This window comes from Micromys minutus, assembly GCF_963924665.1.
Source record: "Micromys minutus genome assembly, chromosome: 1".
Classification (NCBI taxonomy): domain Eukaryota; kingdom Metazoa; phylum Chordata; class Mammalia; order Rodentia; family Muridae; genus Micromys; species Micromys minutus.
In genome coordinates, this window is record NC_137969.1 from 77,265,352 (window position 1) to 77,285,585 (window position 20,234).

At 37.6% G+C, this 20,234-nt stretch overlaps 1 protein-coding gene across 2 annotated transcripts in view; it reads right to left on the minus strand.

The window, feature by feature from the left end:
* Positions 1 to 20,234, minus strand: part of KIFAP3 (kinesin associated protein 3) — a 110,380-nt gene that overhangs the window by 22,997 nt on the left and 67,149 nt on the right. For both annotated transcript variants that reach the window (XM_080932881.1, XM_080932882.1), the window contains exons 17-19: positions 18,918 to 19,003; positions 8,328 to 8,517; positions 3,709 to 3,808 (exon numbers count right to left, since the gene is read on the minus strand). In XM_080932881.1, coding sequence (XP_080789007.1) covers positions 3,709 to 3,808; positions 8,328 to 8,517; positions 18,918 to 19,003 — 376 coding nt within the window. The remainder of the gene's footprint in view (positions 1 to 3,708; positions 3,809 to 8,327; positions 8,518 to 18,917; positions 19,004 to 20,234) is intronic.

A 20,234-nucleotide genomic window follows, 5' to 3' on the forward strand; every position in this document is an offset into this window, starting at 1 on the left:
TAAAATTTAACAAAAACAAAAAGTAAAATATTGAAAATTTAAAATATTAAACGCTATATTATATATAAAATATAAATAAAAATATATAAAATATTATCACTAAATATATCTATCAATGAAGCTATGCTGTTTTATAAAACTTTAATTACAAATGATAAACTTTGTCAGTCTCAGGATTTGCTGACTTACATAGTCAATTGCTCTCATATTGGAGAACTCTGAGATGGAGTTTCACGACCCTGGCTGACCTTGGACCTTCCTGTCTTAGGTTCCTGAAGGCTGGGGTCATACAAATGTCTCACACTCTGACTACATGTTCAATATTAATTAAAATGTTAATTTATTTGAAGTCATTGAATTACATAAAAATGAAAGCAGGTCTTATTAAGGAATAAAGCGAGATCTATAGCATTCTGCTTTATTTAGATTGGGACTATCTATAGGACGAAACTTATTGTGAACCAGAAGGAAAAGAATAAATGCAATGGCAGAACAATTAGGTTTATAGATTATTCAGCATTTTCTGTTATAAGATGATATGCCCAAGTCAACTCTCATTTTTAACTTTACAGAAAACATTTGTACTGTGAATTGTCACATTAGTTATATATAATTATACAGATTCTATTAAATATTTATAGCTGGAATGCCAGATACTTCAGAAATAATTAAAAGTCTTTTTTTTTGTATTTATGATGGTTAGCTTTTATGTTTTGAGGTAAAGAATTTCTTAGTATGCCAACCCAGTATATTGATGAAATTATTTATGTTATTTGTTATTGAGAGGCCAGTTTAGAATACCAAGCTTTACATTCTATGAATACATTACTTTGATAAGAGGCAATAAGTATAAGCATAATTTAAAGAAAGCTTTGTTTTGCATTTCTGTGTGGAGGTAGTATTTCCATGCAGTGTGCCCATGCATATTAGGTCACCTCAATAGATACTTCAAGTAGCTGTGGTTTCTTTATCTGTACAACAGATATAATTATTTCTTGTGAGGTAACCCAGTCACAAAAGAACACACATGGTATGCACTCACTGATAAGTGGATACTAGCCCCAAAGCTCGGAATGCCCGTGAAACAATTCACAGATCATATGAAACTCAAAAAGAAGAACCAATATGTAGATGCTTCAGTCCTTCTTAGAAGGGAGAACAAAATATTCACAGGAGGAAATACAGCAGCAAAGAGTGGAGTAGGGACTGAAGAAAAGATCATCCAGAGACTGTCCCATCTGGGGATCCATCCCATATGCAGCCACCAAACCCAGTCACTATTGCTGATGCCAAGAGGTGCTTGCTGACAGGAGCCTGATATGGATGTCTCCTTAGAGACTCAGCCAGAGTCTTACTGATACAGATGAGGATGTTTGTAGCTAACCATCAGACTGAGCACGGGGACCACAATAAAGGAGCTAGAGAAAGGACTGAAGGAGCTGAAGGGGGTGCAACCCTATAAGAAGAACAATGTCAACTAATCAAATTCCCCAGAGCTCCCAGGGACTAAAACACCAACAACTGAGTACACATGGAGGGACCCATGGCTCCAGCCGCATATGTAGCAGAGAATGGCATTGTCTGGCATCAATATGAGAGAAGCCCTGGTCCTGTGAAGGCTTGTTTCCCCAATGTAGGGGAATGCCAGGGTGATGAGGTGGGAGTGGGTGGTTAGGAGTGGGAGCATCTTCATGGAAGCAAGGGGAGGTGTGAGATAACATGAGAGAGGGGGGAAGAGGATAACATCTAAACTGTAAATACATACATATCCAATAAAAAATTAAAAAGAAAAAAATAAAAATTTATAGACTGCAATTTTAAAAATACGGATATTTAAAAAATAGACTATATTAATAGATGATCAATAATATTTACATCAACTATCATAATTATAGTTGTATCAAGTTAATTTCAATTGATCACTTGGTCAGAAAAAGGCAGTGAATGCATCACTTAAATAGATTTTAGACTTTGTTATTGGTTATACTCTACACCCCAGAGTATGATGGTGCTTCACAAGACACCACTATGTCATTGAACATGAAGAACTGAGTTGATGTCCCACTAGAGACTTCACCCCTACTGACCCAGCATCCATGGTGCTGGAAAATACTTTGCAAACGACTTGGAGGGAAAAGTAATCTTCAATGTTACTTAACTATGAGCACTGCAACCTTCAATAGCAAACTTCCTGCAAGGCATACTGGTGTAGGCACAAGAGTTATAGGATTAACAGACATGTTTTTAAAATTAGATTCAAAACCATCCATGAGCTGGAGCCATACTTGACACTGTAAAGTGGCCAAGAGCCTGAGAATAGATAGTTCATGGTCCCTAGGAGAAAACCTACCACTATTATTATGCTAAAGAAATATAGCAATAAAATGGCCCCTGAAGATACAGATTAGTACACCACTCAACCCTTTGAAATAAAATCATTTTGGCAATAGATAGTAATTAACACAGAAACTCACAACTGGACAATGTACAGAGCAATTTACCCTCAATGGCAAGTGCTTATCAAAGTCCTCTCGAGTTCGGGATCTTCTTGAAGAAGGCAGAAAGGGTGTAAGAGTCAGAGGTAATAGACAGCACCACAGAACCAGGACTGTACAAAGACGGCAGGGCTGATGCATATATGAACTCATAGCACATTCAAGACCTGCACAGGTTTATACCAGACAAACCCAGCATGGAGAAGGGAAGTGGATACAAAGTCCTACCCTTAACCAAGAAGCTATTTGCAAGGAATACCTGCTGGGAGAGAAAAAGGTAGTTTCTCTAATGCAGTGTCAATAGATATATCAGCCAAACTCTACGCAGGTCCCCATACTCAGGGATAGGTGGCCTACATGGAACACTCATATTTTGTGTGTGTGTGTGTGTGTGTGTGTGTGTATGTGTATGCATGTGTGCTTTGTTTCATTTTGTTATTTTCTCTTGTCTTACTGAGTTTTTTCTTTTTTCTTTTGACTTTTATTTATTTATTGTTTTAGAGTGAATGAGAAAACATGAAGTTGGTATAGACAATATGATCATAATATATTGTATAAAATATTTTACAGATAAATAAATATAACCTATGTTATTAAAAGTAGGGTTTTAAAAATAGAAGCTAAAACAATAAATAAAAAACACTTCAGGTAAACTAAGATTGTACTTATTCAGTTGATAGCTCAGTGTGAAATTCCCACTGTCACCGGGATGAATGCACCACACCTCCAGCAATGGCATCAGTTTAAAAAAATCTGTAAGAACATTAGTAATAAAGTTGGATGCTGCTATAGTCAACCTTCTTAAAACTATCAAACAATTCTAGCTTACGAGATATTATTTTCCTTATAAGTTTTGCTTATTGTGAATCCTAAAACTATAAAAGTCTCCTACTAATCAAAATAGCAACTTCTCAACAAGGCGGTATATAAATGTTGTTAAACCATAGGCCATGTGCTCTTGTATTTTATTGTTTAGGATACTCTGTGTTCATTAAATTGGAAACTATTGTCTTTTTCAAATAACATTTTTTAAATCAACGAAGAATTACTTTTTAATAAATTCAGTAAAAAATAAGCATTTTCCTGAAGAGATAAAAGGTTTTTACCCTCTTTGTCATAACAAAGGCAGATAAATGGCAAACCAAAGAAAATTCCAGCTTTTAAAAAACAAAGGCGATGTCACTCCTGAGTTCTTTCTTGGAACATTGCTTACCCGCCAGGAAACGCGTGCTGCCCAACCACATCTCCATTCTGGAGGTGAAAATCATTGAAGAAGTCTGGACTTATTGCTCCTTCAGAGGTAATCAGTCCATCTACAGAGAGTCAAAGCCGCGGTCAGTGAAGCACATTTACAGGGAAGAAAATAAAAATTACCTCATTGAACAACACATAAGAAACCTGCTTAGTTAGGAAAGAAAAATGTCAGAAGGTCATGCAGTTATCCCTGGAGTATGCATTGGAGGCCATGCATACGGAAGTGGTCAGTGAGAGTTATCACAACAATACAACAGTCACCGAGTGCAATCAGAAACAACAACCCTGAGATTCCACCTCACACCAGTCAGATTGGCCAAGATCCAAAAATCAGATGACAGCAGATGCTGGCGAGGCTGCGGAGAAAGAGGAACCCTTCTCCACTGTTGGTGGGGTTGCAAACTAATACAACCACTCTGGAAATCAGTCTGGCGATACCTCAGTAAATTGGATATAGTAATACCTGAAGACCCAGCTATTCCACTTCTGGGCATATACCCCAGAGACACTTCAATACACAACAAAGATATATGCACCACAATGTTCATTGCAGCTCTATTTATAATAGCCAGAAGCTGGAAAGAACCCAGATGTCCTTCAGAAGATGAATGGATACAAAAATTGTGGTACATTTACACAATGGAATACTACTCAGCCACCAGAAACAATGACTTGACCAAATTCTTAAGAAAATGGCTGCATCTAGAGAATATCATTCTGAGTGAGATAACCCAGTCACAAAAGAACAGATATAATATGCAGTCACTGATATTGGGATGCTAACCCCAGAGGCTTGCACTCCCCAAGAAACAACTCACAGACTGTATGAAGTCCAAGAAATAAAGAAAACAAAAAAAAAAAAAAATATTTACAAAACAAGAAGACTTTGACTATTTCCATGTTGCGTTTTGTTTTGCATGTACTTTACGCTCATGGAAACTATTAGGTTTTTAATGCATATTGTCAAGCCCTTGAAAAAATCAAGTACTGACTAAAAAATATATTCACATAGTTTTATGTAAAAAAAAAAAAAAAAGAAACAAGACAGACTCAAAGGTTATTAATAAAGGCAAAAGAGGCACGGAACACCATGAAGAGCAATACTCCGTTCAGCATGTTTCTCATTTTATATTCAGATAGTTTCATTTATACATAACAATTGGGAATATATAAAAATTAGTTTGTTAATAAAAACCACTGTCAATTTAAATGGCAAACATTAAAACACAAACTTGTTATCAATTTTTTATATAAAACAGCTTATATATCCTGTGGTCTTAAATATGTGAGCTATGCAGATGGAATATTTTTTGAGAACTTGAACTCCATTAGCTATTATTGTCGATATAGCTATACATCATGTTGTCACATGCACGTGTCCCCCAAAGAGCTCCACGCTGCTATGTGGTTTGATAGCTTCCTTTTTGCTTTAAGTATTTATCTCTTTGTCCATTCTTAAAAAATGATTTAAGAGTTGTATTACTTTCTCTCAGTTGTCCCAAGACTCTAAACGGCTGCTATTTGTAGGGTGATGTAGAGGAATCACAATTACTGGACACTAAGAGATTTGTATTGTGGTTTCAGGGATTCCCTAAGTCTAAAACAAACCCTGTAGAATATGCCTTCTGATTAACTATTTGCACGAATTTGAGGAGTCTGGGTTTCCTATGCTGGATTACTGAATCTAGACATAAATACTGGCCAGTAATGCTGACCAGACTGCTAAAAATAAGACAACTGGCATTTAGTTACCAAATGATTATTTTATACGTAACACCTGCATAATAGTGTGATTCAAAAGTTACACAATACACATTATTCATTTTGAAAGAATTTCTCTCTGGATACAACAAAATACTTTATTTACAAATACTACACAATAGTAGATATATGTAATAGGGGAGTATTAACACTGTAAGATATAGAGGAACTATATTAATAGGGGTCAGAGTATCCTACTTGGAGAGAGGCGGTAGGTATCAAAGGTGTAACTGTTTTGCATCTTCAAATATCAGCAGGACTTAAATGACAACATAGATGGCCACACAGGTAAAGGCATTGTTGCCAAGCCTCATGACCTGAGTTTGATATAAGGAATGCACGTGGTGAAAGAGCCAACTCAGGTAGCTTGTTCTTTAGCATCTAGACACATGCCATTACATACAAATATATAAATGTATGTATGAAAGTTGTTTGAAATAAAAGTATATTCAAAATTGCTTAAATGGTAAATCTAATTAGTAAAGTTAGCAAAAGTGTAAGCACAGTACTTTGTATTTTCATAAAATTTCCATACTAGTCACTTGGTATAAACCATATACTAATGTCTTGGGCTATAATTTGATTGCTGAATTGTTAGTGTATGCAACTGGCACTAATATTATTTTACTAAGTTTAAAATAGTTGAACTTCAACTAAAATCTAAAAAGTCAAAGTAATATTTGTTTCTGATTTTATGTCTGCTAGAAATCAAATATTCTATAAATCCAATACCAGATAAACAGAGAGGATACAAAATGGAATCATGAGGAATTCCAAGACACAATAGGAGGACAGGAAAGAAGCTAAGAAAATAAATATAAACTAAATTTTGTATTTAGTATTTTGTCAAAATCTGGATAATGTTAACAAGGTTAAATTAAAACACTCAGAAATTCTGCAAAATTAAAGCCAAATAACTCAGGATGAGTTTGAGAAACCTATCAACTATAAAGTATAATACCAAAGTGGTATTAATCACATATTTAAGACAACCCCCACATTCCTTGATGTTTCTGAAACGTAACTGCACATAATAAAAGGGGCTGATATTATTGTGAGATACATCATGAAATGGCACAGAGGTTCATCTAATTCTTTGACTTCATGGAAGGAAATGGTAAACATCCATGAAATTAAAAGTATTAAGAACTTGCCTGTAGGAACCAATATCTCCAGATTCACAGCACAAAGTCTGCACTGTTAAAGGCTCATCATCTACTGTCAGGATGTGGGTATGATGTGGGTATGCAAAACCAAAAGGATGTCTAGTGATGACACCCACTCTTCATGTATTTAAAAGTTAGTCATGTTTTCATCAGTGATCATTGTTTCTAAATTCTAGTTTATAGGATACATACATACAGACATATTCTTTTATTCTTTTCATATATTATATATAAGAAACCAATGGTATTATGGTTAATTTATAGTGTCTCATAGGAAATATTTACAATTCACATTCCAAGACACAGCTTTAAATAATTTTAGAAATGTGGTATAATTTATAGATATGTTCTGAAGTGTTAACTGTGTTAAAAAACCAAAGTTGAAGATCCTGTGAATAGTGGTTGTCTTGCAGATACTTGGACTTGATTGATGCTGGCAAAGCAGCTACCAATCTTCAAAGCAAGAAACTTGATTCTAAGAATATTATGATTCCTGAGAACAAAAGTATCATATATTTTGCAGTACTTTCCTTCATGAATTCTGAATATGGAAGGAAAAGTCACATGCTATTAAAGTCAGAAACTCTAGTGGGCTGAAACTAATGTCTTATACCATCTGGCTGGAAAGTAGTAGTACCTCATAACTGCTGTAGAATTGGTTAGGAAGGAAACTACTCTGTTTGGAATTTAGATGCCTATATTAAATATAAAATGATAAATAATACATGTGTGAAATTTGTACAGTATATATTTGTGAGATACATAAATAAAGTATGGGAACAGTATTACTGATTAATATGTTATCAGTGATCAGATATAATGCCAAATTATATCATCCAAGTATTGAACACATACCACAAATTGTCATTAATTTAGTTATAATAACTTTAATTTTTTCCTTTTTCCTTTGGTAACAGGATTGAACCCACACCCTGTGTATGTTAGGAAAGCTCTCTACCCCCAAGATATCCTTCAGCATATTACTTTTATTTGAGTCTTCCACAAGACTTCACAAGAAATCCTCTGTTTTGTCTCCTCAATTATAAATGATTTCAACTCACTATTGCTAATATTGATAACAGTACAAAAATGGTAAAAGTAAAGCATGTGAAATTTTGCCACTGTGGCTAACTCCTCCTTGGGATCAGCCATGCTCTACAATGATATAATAAATATCACATTTGAATAACATTGATTATACTCTTAGAAGGGAAGCTCTAACCCTTCCCAACAAGTTTAATAGTTAATTAAACAAAAACCATGGTACTTTTAAATAAGAAAAAGAAAAAAATGAAATTTAAAAGTTATGTAGGTAGTGGATGTGGAAGACAGAACAGCGAGTGTCACATTGTTGACTAGAATTCAGAAGTCCTGAAGACAGTTGTTTAACTTACACAGTAGAAAGCATTTGCAGCCATTGAGTGTCCCGGCTACATATACCTTAAATGGAGATCACACCAAAGACTAGCTTAAAAAAAGTTACTAGTTTTGTTTGGTGTGTACAGTTGCTATTATCTGAAATTATTAACAGAAGACCACTTAGATGCTAAAAGTGTGCCTACGGTTTGGGAGTGTGCATGACTAGGAGATGAACTCTATTTTTTATAGCGCACTAAAGGAACATATGTGTTTGCTTTGGTCATCAGCTTACCTGAGTTGTAGAAGAGGTCAGGCCTTTCGAGAATGTCCCCTTCATGGATGTATGGCTCAATCCGATCATCTCCATATAAGTACTGCTCACTCTCATCCAGCTGACGACTCTCCACCATCTCCAACCACTGAGAGTTATGCCAGCGAAACTTCTCACTCTGAATTTTCTTTGCCCACTCTTCATCATACTCCTATGACAAACAAACAGCGAGTGCCACTTGGTACATTCACTTGCTGGGTGCTCAGTGATACTTTGCCATGAGGAGAGAATCTTGAGGGCCTTCTCTAGGCTCAGAGGGAACTCTTAAACGTCCTGTTCAGAAGTGTGTCTCAGCCATAGAGAACATGGACTATATGCCAAACAAGGGGCTGAATAGATGCTAACCACAAATGGCCTAGGGAGGAGCTACAAGTCTAAACGTCACAAACTCACATTTAAATGGGTTCTGTTGTCAGAACTTAGGTGAAGAATATGACTCTGCCTCCAGTGAGGTCTATAGCCATTATGATAGGTGATTAGCATGATCACTTTGTTCAGATATTAAGGGGAGGAAAATACCTCTAAAATACCATTTTTAACTGATGACCAAGGTTTACTTCAAAAAATATATGTAGCACAGTTGAATTTAATTTCATTCTAACCATGAAATTAGTTTTAATTCCTTAACATTCATCTGGTTTTGACTATAAGTTTCTGAGAAATTGTTGTAGTAAATATTAAATGATTGCTTAACTTTTTATCCCGAGCTTTGCCAGCTCCCGCGGGGCCAACTGGCACTGCTGAGATCTCTAACTTGGTGTTCCAGGCTGCCTCTATGAACTCTGGCTTGGTTCACTCTAGCACCTCTGCTGTTTCTGTGCCAGCGTGTTGTTTTCATTCAGTTCCCCTTGGTGTGTTGTTGCCAAGCCTTAGACACACACATCCCAACTCTGTGGCAGGCTTTACAAATTCCACCACTACACCCTTTGAACTCAATTAAGTAGTCACATCAATGAACACACCAAACTACTCTGATCCAATAGGTATAATATAATTTGCTAACCTTTGTAAGTCCTAGGCGAATGGATGGAACTAGAAGCTATCATCCTGAGTGAGATAACCCAGTCACAAAAGAACACACATGGTATGCACTCACTGATAAGTGGATACGAGCCCAAAAAGCTCAGAATACCCAAGAAACAATTCTCAGAGCTTATGAAGCTCAAAAACAAGAAAGGCTAGAAGGGGGATGCCTCAGTCATTCTTAGAAGGGAGAAAAATAATGCTCAGGGGAGTAAATACAGGGACAAATAGAGAAGCAGAGATTGAAGAAAAGATCATCTGGAGACTGCCTCACTAGGGGATCCATACCATATTCAATCATCAAACCCGGAAACTATTGCTGATGCCAAGAAGTGCTTACTGGTAGGAACCTGATATGGATGCCTCCTCAGAGGCTGAGTCAGAGCCATACTGATACAGATGAGGATGCTTGTAGCTAACCATCAGACTGAACACGGGGACCCCAATGAAGGAGCTAGAGAAAGGACTGAAGGAGCTGAAAGGGTTGGCCACCCCATGGGAAGAACAACATTATCAACCAATCAATCCCGAACCCCCAGGGACTAAAACACCAACCAATGAGCACACATGGAGAGACCCATGGCTCCAGATGCACATGCAGCAGAGGATGGCATTGTCTGACATCAGTGGGAGGAGACCTTTGGTCCAGTGAAGGCTCATTTTCCCAGTGTAGAGGAATGACAAGGTGCTGAGGTGGGACAGGGTGGTTGGGAGAGGGAGCACCTTCATAGAAGCAAGGAGAGGGGAATGGGGGAAAGGAGTGGGAGGAAAGGGGATAACATTTAAAATGTAAATACAGAGAATATCTAAAAAAAAGGAAAGAAATATACTTCGTGAAATAAAATAAGGTACATGAGGGGGAAAACAGTGAGTGATATATATGCAAAATAAATAAAAGTAAAATAAGCATCTTCAATTTCAAGACTATTTGTTAGCAACTAAACTGAGCTTTGAAAGTCAGTACTGCATTTACAACAGTCGGATTGTACAACTGTCCAGTGACCGACAGGAGGGCTGAGAGGAGGATTGCTGCTAAAAGCACTCTGGGGAAAATGAGAAGGTGTGAGGAGGGAGGCTGCTGGACAGGAAACTAAATTACACTTTTCAAAAGCTTCAGCAATATTTACAGACTTCTGCTACCAAAACCACACTGCCATGCTCGGCGGCATTGGCATGAAAGGTGACCACTGAGATTTACAGTTACGTTTCTCTGTTAGAACACCATGAATTAAATGGCAGGAAATCTTAATCAAATTGATTCTTTTAAATCTAAACAAGTTGGAACATTGTTTTGTGAAAATATTTTGACCCAAAAGGACATGCATGGTATGTACTCATTAATAGGTGAATATTAGTCAAAGAAAGTAGTACAGAATATCCAAGATACAGTCCACAGAACTCAAAAAGTTCAACAAGCTGAAGGGCCCAAGTGAGGACACCTTAGTCTCACTTAGGAGGGAGAAAAATGCAACACAAGGTGGGAGGGAGGGAGGGACCTGGAAGGGAAAGAGGATGGGGGTGGGGAGGGAGAGGGAAACATGATCTGGGACTGGGTTGGGGAAAAGGACTGAAGCCCTGAGGACCTGAAGAAAGAATGAAAACAGGCAACCTCAGGAGGTAGGAGATTGGGGGGTACCCTCCAGAATGTACCAGACACCTAGGAGGTGAGAGACTCTCAGGACTCAAATGGAGGGACCTTAGATGAAATGCCCTACAGTGGGGAGAATGGATTTGTAGAGTTCACCTCCAGCAGAAAGACAGGGCATCAAGTGAGGGATAGGGTTGCCATCTCACAGTCAAAGCTCTGATCCATAATTGTTCCTGTCTGAAAGAACTGCAGGGATGAAAATGGAGAAGAGCCGGAGGAAACGAAGGTCCAGTGATAGGCCCAAAGTGGTATCCAGCTCAGGGGGAGGACCCAAAGCCTGACACTATTACTGAGGCTACGGAGTGCTCACAAAAAGGGACCTATCCTGACTGCCTCTGAAAGACCCAACAAGCAGCAGAGAGTCAGATGCAGTTATTTGCTCCCAACCAATCAACAGAAGCTACCCTGTGGTTGAATTAGAAGCTGAGGAGGGCAGCCCTGTAGGAGGACAAGCAGTCTCAATTATCCTGGACCCCTGAGATCTCTCAGACACTGGACCACTAACCAGGCAGCATACATCAGCTGATATGAGGCCCCAACACATATATAGCAGAGGACTCTTGGGTCGGGTTTAGTCAGAGAAGATGCACCTAACCCTCAAGAGACTGGAGGCCCCAGGGAGTTTAGAGGTCTGGTGAGGTTGGGGATTTGGGGAATAGAGACATTATTGTGGAGACAGGGGGGCAGGAAGGAGGTATGAGATGTGGAACAGTCAGAGGGTGGACCAGGAAGAGAATAAAATCTGGAGTGTAAATAAATACATAAATGAAAAAAGAAAAAAAATTGATCTCATAATTATAAAAATAATTTTTTTTTTGTTGAAGCCTGAACTTCAAAATTACTCAAAATATCTAAATCCTGGTGTGTGTGTGTGTGTGTGTGTGTGTGTGTGTGTGTGTGTGATTTTTAATGAGTTTCTAAATTTCAAGTTTATCCACTTATTTATTTACTGTGGTGGGGGTTCATGAGTGCCATGGGGAGCAGGCCTGCTTCTGCCTCTCCCTCCAGCATGTGGGTCCTGTGGACAGAACTCAGGCCATTAGGCTTGGTGGCAAGTGCATTTATGTGTGAGCCATTTGTCATTCGTAGCTAATGTAGGAAACTGTCATCACTTTAACTGAGAGACTGAGTACAGCACGCTTCACTGACTTGTGCTACAGTTCCTTCTAGTGACAGACGACCTAACTCAAGCTTTCAAACATTTACCAAAAGCATCTTAGAATGAAACATCTAACTTATAGCATGCTATTTACTTAAATATTCTAATTTTGTTCCTGGGTAATAAATATTATCTAGAAAAAAAGTAAGGACTTGTTTTGCCGAAGATTCTAATGACCAACTTTTTGTGTCTGAAAAGTTTTATTGGAGTTGGCGAAAGTCTAAGATTTAACTTAAATCTGTCAAGAGTGTACTTAGCAAGCTAAGCAGTGGCCCCGGGTTTTATTTTGTGGGAGTGTGGGAGACCATAATTTTAGACAATTAAATTCAAACCAAATCAACTAACATCCACTAACTAAAACTGTGATAATCTTGAAGACATGGGGATCTTTATAGCCCAACTCCCCCACACAGCGGGAACAGTATCAGTCTTGTTCCCTGTCCCCTCAAACACAGGTATCTTCTTTGTACAGTCCTTCTTCTATTTCACTGAAAAGCAGTGAAATGCCTTATATCCCAACAGGTTATCACTATTACTGCTAGACAACTGTTCAGGACTTCCCAAGAACATACTTTAATAGCCATTGCAAAATTATCCTTTCTCTGTATCTTAGAGGCTGAGTTAATAATGTGATAAGATATGATATAAAAGATACTCAACTGGCAGTCGTGAGACCTAATCCCAATTATATTTCTGTAGCTAACTGAAGTATATATCTTGCTAAAGACATTTTAATCATGCTTAGTCTCAGGTTTTTCACTTGTAAAAAATTTAAAAGTTAGGCAACATCTAACATTCTGTAAATAAAACCCTACCATAAATATTTTTACTTTGGTAGGTGTTATAAAATGATCCCAAACAACTAAGAGTGCTGGAAGTACACACCCTAGCATCCCAAAATGTATAGAGTGAAAAATTAATAAACTCAATATATTAGTATCAATTCCCTATGGCAGCCTCTGGGGTTCCTAATGCTCTCACATGCCCAGTTTCCATTCTATACCAGGAACCAGCTGTGAGAATTTAAGCAGTTCAACCACAGCTAGGACACATCCAACTCCATAAGCCTTTGGAGGAAGGCTCCAGGGAAACCCTTCTCCTCACTGCTGAACTCTCTTTTCATGAGGCAGGTATCACTGGGCTCTCTGTCTTTAAGTTTTGATTCTATTCTGTATTTAAAGGAAAACATGTTTTGTCTTTTATTTTTCCCTCTTCTCAGCTTCTTACATTATGATCTTAGGCATCCAGGTTCTATAAACTCTGATGTGTCACAAAAGACTTATGGTTTGGTTTTACATGGAATGTGCCATCCTTTTTGAAGTTCTACATCACTTTGTTTACTGCTTACCCACTGAAACATTCTGAAGACTCACCCAGCCATTATCAGCGTCTGGGCATTATCAGGGAAACTCTTGTCATTGGCTTCCGTCACACCTTGTATCTGATTAACACACTCTAGGATAACACAGAGCTACACACAGATCTGCTTTGTGTCTTGGAGCAATTGATGGAAAACAGATTTTTCCCCTTCTTTAATCTGGCAGACCTCTAATTGAGACTGTAATATGGTTTATTTAATAAAAAATTTTATACTAAATTAAAACAAGTCTGAAATAGTCCATTTTTTAAAGGCTAAAAAGTTCCAATAAAGGGGAGACTTTTTAATAGCTTAAAAATGTCTTCTCGAAAATACAGATATATTTATATTTATATTTCTGTTTTTCTAATGTGGGTGCAAGCAGCAGGAGCAGAGATGGGGAGTAATAAAATACATTTACTAAAGTTGTTGGCTTTTATGTATATACTACCTCCTTCTCAACATGACTGCTCCTAGTGTGGATCTTTACAGTCTCAGCTGAGGCAGTTTTTAAAGCAGACCTTTAGGTATGATTATCTCCTCAGACAAACTTTTTAAAAAAAGTAATGAGGGGACTAACTTGTACAAATAGCATTTTAAATATGCCATTTTAGACCCTATAGTAAAATATATAATTAGATAAAGTTTATTTAATGAACTAATCATAGATTTTCATTTTTATGCTTTGTTTGGGTTTCAAGTCCAAATGTGGTCATTTAATCTACGTAAAGCAAGACATGTAAGAATCAGTAAAGAAAATATACAAAAGATTCATGAATGTATATTTTCTTTTGTTTAATTTCTAACACACTGGAAAAATATTCTAAATCCTATGTGATATAAAAATGAACGACAAAAGAGGGCCAAACAAACCTGGCATTAAGTATAATTTCATTTTATAGAATTAAGGAAAAAATTTTATATGTACTTACACTGATAAAATAAATTTTATTATATCTATAAACAGGAGCCAGCTCTAGCTGTTTGGCAAGATGATTTTACAAGTTCTATCAACAGGTCATTTGAAAAATCTCTGTGCTGTGTCTACACCCACAATTGAAAGTGAGAGCGAGGCTGGAGGGATGCCTTGGTGGGTAAAGGGCTCGCTCCTCCAATATGAGAACCCAATTTCAGACTTGCAGACCCAATGTAAAGCTGGCTGCCACTGCATGCCTCTGCACTCCCATGCTCCCACAGAAAGGCAGTGGGACACAGGACAATATCCAGAATCAAGGGCTAGCTAGGGTGTATGTAGTACAGTGAACAAAAACATCCTGTCTCAAGTAAGGAGAAAAGTGAGGACCAACAACTTTGGTTACACTCTAACCAACACAGGTACCCCAACTCACACACATACACATATACACATATACACACATACACACACATACATATTATTGGGAAGTAAAGGGAAAGAGATTTTTAAAAGGTGATACCCATTTTATTTAATTTTTAAAAATTAATCATTCTATTCATTTACATCTCAAATGGTAACCCGCTTTCCCATTACCCCTCCACCAGCTCCCCATTCCACATCTACCCTTCACCCTCCCCTTTGCCTGCATGAGAGTGCTCCCCACCTACCCACACTCTCCTACCCCACCATTTTTTAAGCATTTTCTGCTTTTTGAAAGCTTGATTTCTAATTGTAACCTAATACACTTTTCTCTGTAACTTTATTATCAGATACATTGAAAGTGTTCTCCTTCATAGCAGGATTATTAAACAAACCAGCTTCTCTGTCTGATCAAGGTTTTCTTGGAAATCTTTGTAAGGAAGGTTAACAATGTACTAAAAGATGGCATTTATACTGTTATTAGTTTATTTCATTTAAATAGGCCAGCCCTATTTAATATAAAATTTTCTATACTTATAAGATAATAACTTATTTTCCAAGTTAAAACACTAATACTAAAATTAATTTGATTATTGAACACATTCATTATCTATGATCATAATTAGTTACTGAAAAAGAAAGAACTACCATTCAAAATTCCAGTCACCCAAATGTGTTAATATGCAAGCACATGCCAGGACACTGGTAGTTAGAAAGACAAACAATATGGACTGTACCAGAGAACCTAATTATCCCTTATTTTGTAAGCACTATGTAGTTGGCAAAGAACATCTGCTCAGGGCCACGTCACATTACTGTTGTGGGAGGACTAGCTCATGTGTTTAGATTGCAGATCCCAGGGTTCTGCAGAGTCTAGACTGTAAATGTTGATATTCCATGGTCTTGTGCTACTGAGCTCCATAGTTATCTCAGTGTCTCTCACATGCTATGTGCACCGATAGCATGCTTTAGGTGAATAACAACACAGCACAAGTGTAACTGGGTTTTAGAAGCTCTGTAGACAGATGTGTAAGTTCTCTTCCCTTCAGGATTTTCAAGGCCCAGGGAGAAAAGGCCATGCTTCACTGAATCAAAATCTCAGAAGTTCAGGCAGCCAGTTTTCTCATAAGGTGTCCCTGATCTTCCCTGCACTGGTACCATTCCATGCCTTCCTAAGCCACAAGCAACCTCAGTCCCACAGAAACAAGTTACTGGTGACCCAGTGAGACTGTAGTGTGCAATACATTCAACCCTCTTGGGTTCTCCAAGAACCAAAAGAAACACATCTGTTTCAGCTGGTGACATTAGGCCTCTGGCCCAACTATATTAATGAAATCATGGTAAAAGCATTTGCAGAATTGGGGGATCAAATACTTTACTGAAGATGACACAGTTTTCTAAGGCATTCTTCCTTAGTTTTTATTACCATTATTACGCATTATCTGTCTTGAGTGGCAAATACTTTTTTAAAAAATACAAATGACCTTCATAAAGGTCTTATCTATATTGTTAATTTTCAAATTATGATATAATAGTTATTGTAGGAAACCAAAATCTAACAGTGAAAAGCATCTTAAAAGGTCATCCACTCCTATCACAAATGAGTTTCTAACAAAGGCCTTACAGAATGAACTATTTAGCCATTGTTACTTAGAATGGCCAACAATGTTACACTGTCCCTTGATGTCTTTATTTAGTGCTTTTCCACTTTGCTGTTCACACTCAATGTTTCTCTTGCTTTAAATAATACCAAAGGCCTTTTATTCCGGAAATAGATTTGGGATGGAAACTTGTATCATCTATTGTGATCAATAATAGTGTCTGGAAGAATGGAAGAATGCTAGCTTTTGCGTAGGCAGAACACTGCATTAAGACGGCTTGCTGTTTGTTTGGAGACTTTTAATGACCACTTCTATTTCTTTAGGGGTTATTGGGCTGTTTAGATGGTTCATCTGATCCTGATTTAACTTTGGTATCTGGTATCTTTCTAGAAAATTGTCCATCACTAAGATTTTCCAGTTTTGTTGAGTACAGGCTTTTGTAGTAGGATCTGATGACTCCATAAATTTCCTCAGTTTCTGTTGTGATGTCTCCCTTTTCAGTTTTGATTTTGTTAATTTTGATGCTGTCTCTGTGCTCTCTGGTTAGTCTGCCTAAAGGTTTGTATATCTTTGTTGATTTTCTCAAAGAACCAGCTCCTGGTTTTGTTGATTCTTTGTGCAGTTCTTTTTATTTTTACTTGGTTGACTTCAGCCCTGAGTTTGATTGTTCCCTGCCATCTGCTCCTAGTGTATCTGCTTCTTTTTGTTCTAGAGCTTTCAGGTGTGCTGTCATGCTGCTAGTGTATGCTCTCTCCAGTTTCTTTTTGGAGGCACTCAGAGCTATCAGTTTTCCTCTTAGCACTGCTTTCATTGTGTCACAGAAGTTTGGGTATGTTGTGCCTTCATTTTCATTAAATTCTAAAAGTCTTTAATTTTTTTTTATTTTTTCCTTGACCAAGTTATCAATGAGTATCATTTTAATACAGTAGCAGAAACAGAAGTCAAGATTAAATTCAAGGATATTAAAGGAAATGAGGGGAAAAGGTAAAATATAGACCTTAATATAAGGTTAGTAGAAAACTGTGGTGCAGAGAAGGGAGGCCGCAGTGTCTAGGAAGGAACTGTGCATGAGCTGGAGGCAGCAGCTCTAAGTGAAAGACAGGCAAGGTGAACTCGGATTGTATGGATAACTGTAATAAAATACATTCTCCTGCAACACATGTCATCTATTTAGATTCTGAAGTAAAACCCTGCCATGCCGGTCCAACCATCCCTTGCATTTCTCAGTAGGGAACTGGAGCACAACTGAACACTACACTGAAAGCGGACTGCTGTCCTCCCCGATTTTAGAGATTCATACATGTGGAACTCTAAGCTGTCCTTTATTCTTATAGTACATATTTTATATGCAGTGACATGGTGATGTATTTGGAAATGGTACATATGCTACTAAATTGTTCCGTAAGAGTATTAAATATTTTATATTTTAAACCGCCATGGCCAGTTATACCAAGCTATGATATATCTGTAAAGATCTTTTAATACATATAATCCTTATTCTGGCTTAGATCAAAGCTAAAACAGCATTTAATCAATTTAATTAGAAACCACTATGAGGTACTTAGGCCAGTTTAAAAAACAGATGACATCAAATAAGATGAATTTCTAAAATAAAATCAGGCAGAGAAATCAATAAGAGAGTTTCTGTCATCAATTTTCCACTCTGTAGAAATCACTAACAGAAACTTAGACTCAGTTTATTTTCAGTGGGCTAGGTAATCAGTTTTCAAAATATGTTTACCAATTTGTTTATAGAGGTTGTGAAGCTACTAAAACTACTGAATAGGCTGTCGTCAAGAAACCTTAGAACATGGCAGAACTGCAGTTCAAAGAAGCAGGCAAGAGTGCTGTGTCATCGGTATACAGCAAAAGTTTAAGGCATTCGGATCACAGCACACCCCCCTAGCCTACAGCTCAAGTCCAACAAGAGCTGTACAGTGAGATCTTAAGTTTTGGAGAAAAATCTAAGTTCAGCCAGTTTCTAACCCAAGACATAGCTCATCCCTCTACTCGTGTATATTTTCAAATGCCCCAGTATCAACGATAACATGAAAACTTTATTTTCTATTATTCCCAAGTACCTTATAATACTAGTCTAGGTATATAACAAAATGATCAAATACCTGAGAAGATAGTTTAAAGAAAATCTGATTCATTTTACAGACATTGCTATCAATCTCCCTTCTATACATGTTCCTGAAAATAAATGATTGTAGGATGGTGCAGAGATCAGACTGTATATTGTAATTATGTATGAACCTCTTTAAAGAGCCTATGGTTAAAAGCTGAAAGTCAAATGACCAAAAGAATTTTATGGATCTTAACAAAAACCAAAGTTGTATTAACATCAATAGTTCAAATTAGGTTTACAATGTCTTCTCTTTCACAGAATAAAATCAGTATAGGCTTTGTAGAGAAAGTACTCACTGCGATGATATCTAATGTGTTATCACAGACTTTCCGGATTTCATTATTTTTATCATGCATCAGGTCTATGAGATATGCTGGAGCTTCTGAAGAAAAGTGGTTAAAGATGCAAAATGAATTGAGATCGTAGCTCTTTAGTCACTTAGAAATTACACATAGCAGCATATGACACACACGTGTGCTCACACACATACTTGTGGGGAGGTGGGGAGAGGGTGTCAGAAAGAGCTAAAATTGCTTTCTCCATCTTTTATGTCCATGATATTCACGGTAACTTATTTCATGACAATGAATATGAGGAAATAATGAATCAGTCAAATCTCATATAGTTGCTATAGTAAGAAGAGAAACCAGAGACATAATACATCATTTAAAATAACAAATTCTAAAAAGCATCTTAGAATTTAAAGAAACAATAAAACATATATGCATATATAATTCAGAATTATCCTCTAGAATGTACCAGAGACCTGGGAGGTGAGAGACTCTCAGGACTCAAAGGGAGGGACCTTAGATGAAATGCCCAACAGTGGGGAGAAGGAACTCTTAGAGTCCACCTCCAGTAGAAAGACAGGGCATCAAGTGGAGGGATGGGGTTGCCATCCCACAGTCAAAAGCTCTGATCCAGTATTGTTCCTGTCTCAAAGAACTGCAGCAACAAAAATGGAGAAAAAGGAGGTCAAGGACAGGCTCAAATTGAGACCCAGCTCAGGGGGAGGCCCCAAGGCCTGACACTATTACTGATGCTATCCTGTGCTTATAAACAGGGAACTATTATGACTGCCCTCTGAAAGTCCCAACAAGCAGCTAAAAGAGTCAGAGTCAGATGTAGATATTTATATCCAACCAATGGACAGAAGCTGGTGACCCCTGTGGTTGAATTAAGGAAAAGCTGGAAGAAGCTGAGGAGAAGGGTGACCCTATAGGAGTACCAGCAGTCTCAACTAACCTGGACCCCCAGGATCTGATCTCTCAGACACTAAGGAACCAACCAGGTAGCAACACCAGCTGATAAGAGGCCCCCAACACATATACAGCAGAGGAATGCTGGGTCTTGATTCAGCAGGAGAAGATGCACCTAACCCTTGAGAGACTTTGGGCCCCATGGAGTGGGGACGTTTGGTGGGGTGGAGACATGCTCTGGGAGAAATGGGCAGTGGGGAGAGGAGGTATGGGATGTGGAACAGTCAGAAGCTCAGGAGGGGATAAAGTCTGGACTGTATAAAAAGATTGAATAATAATAATAATAATAATAATAATAATAATAATAAAAAAACAGAAACAAAACAGTCCAATAAAGAACACAAAAGTGAAAAC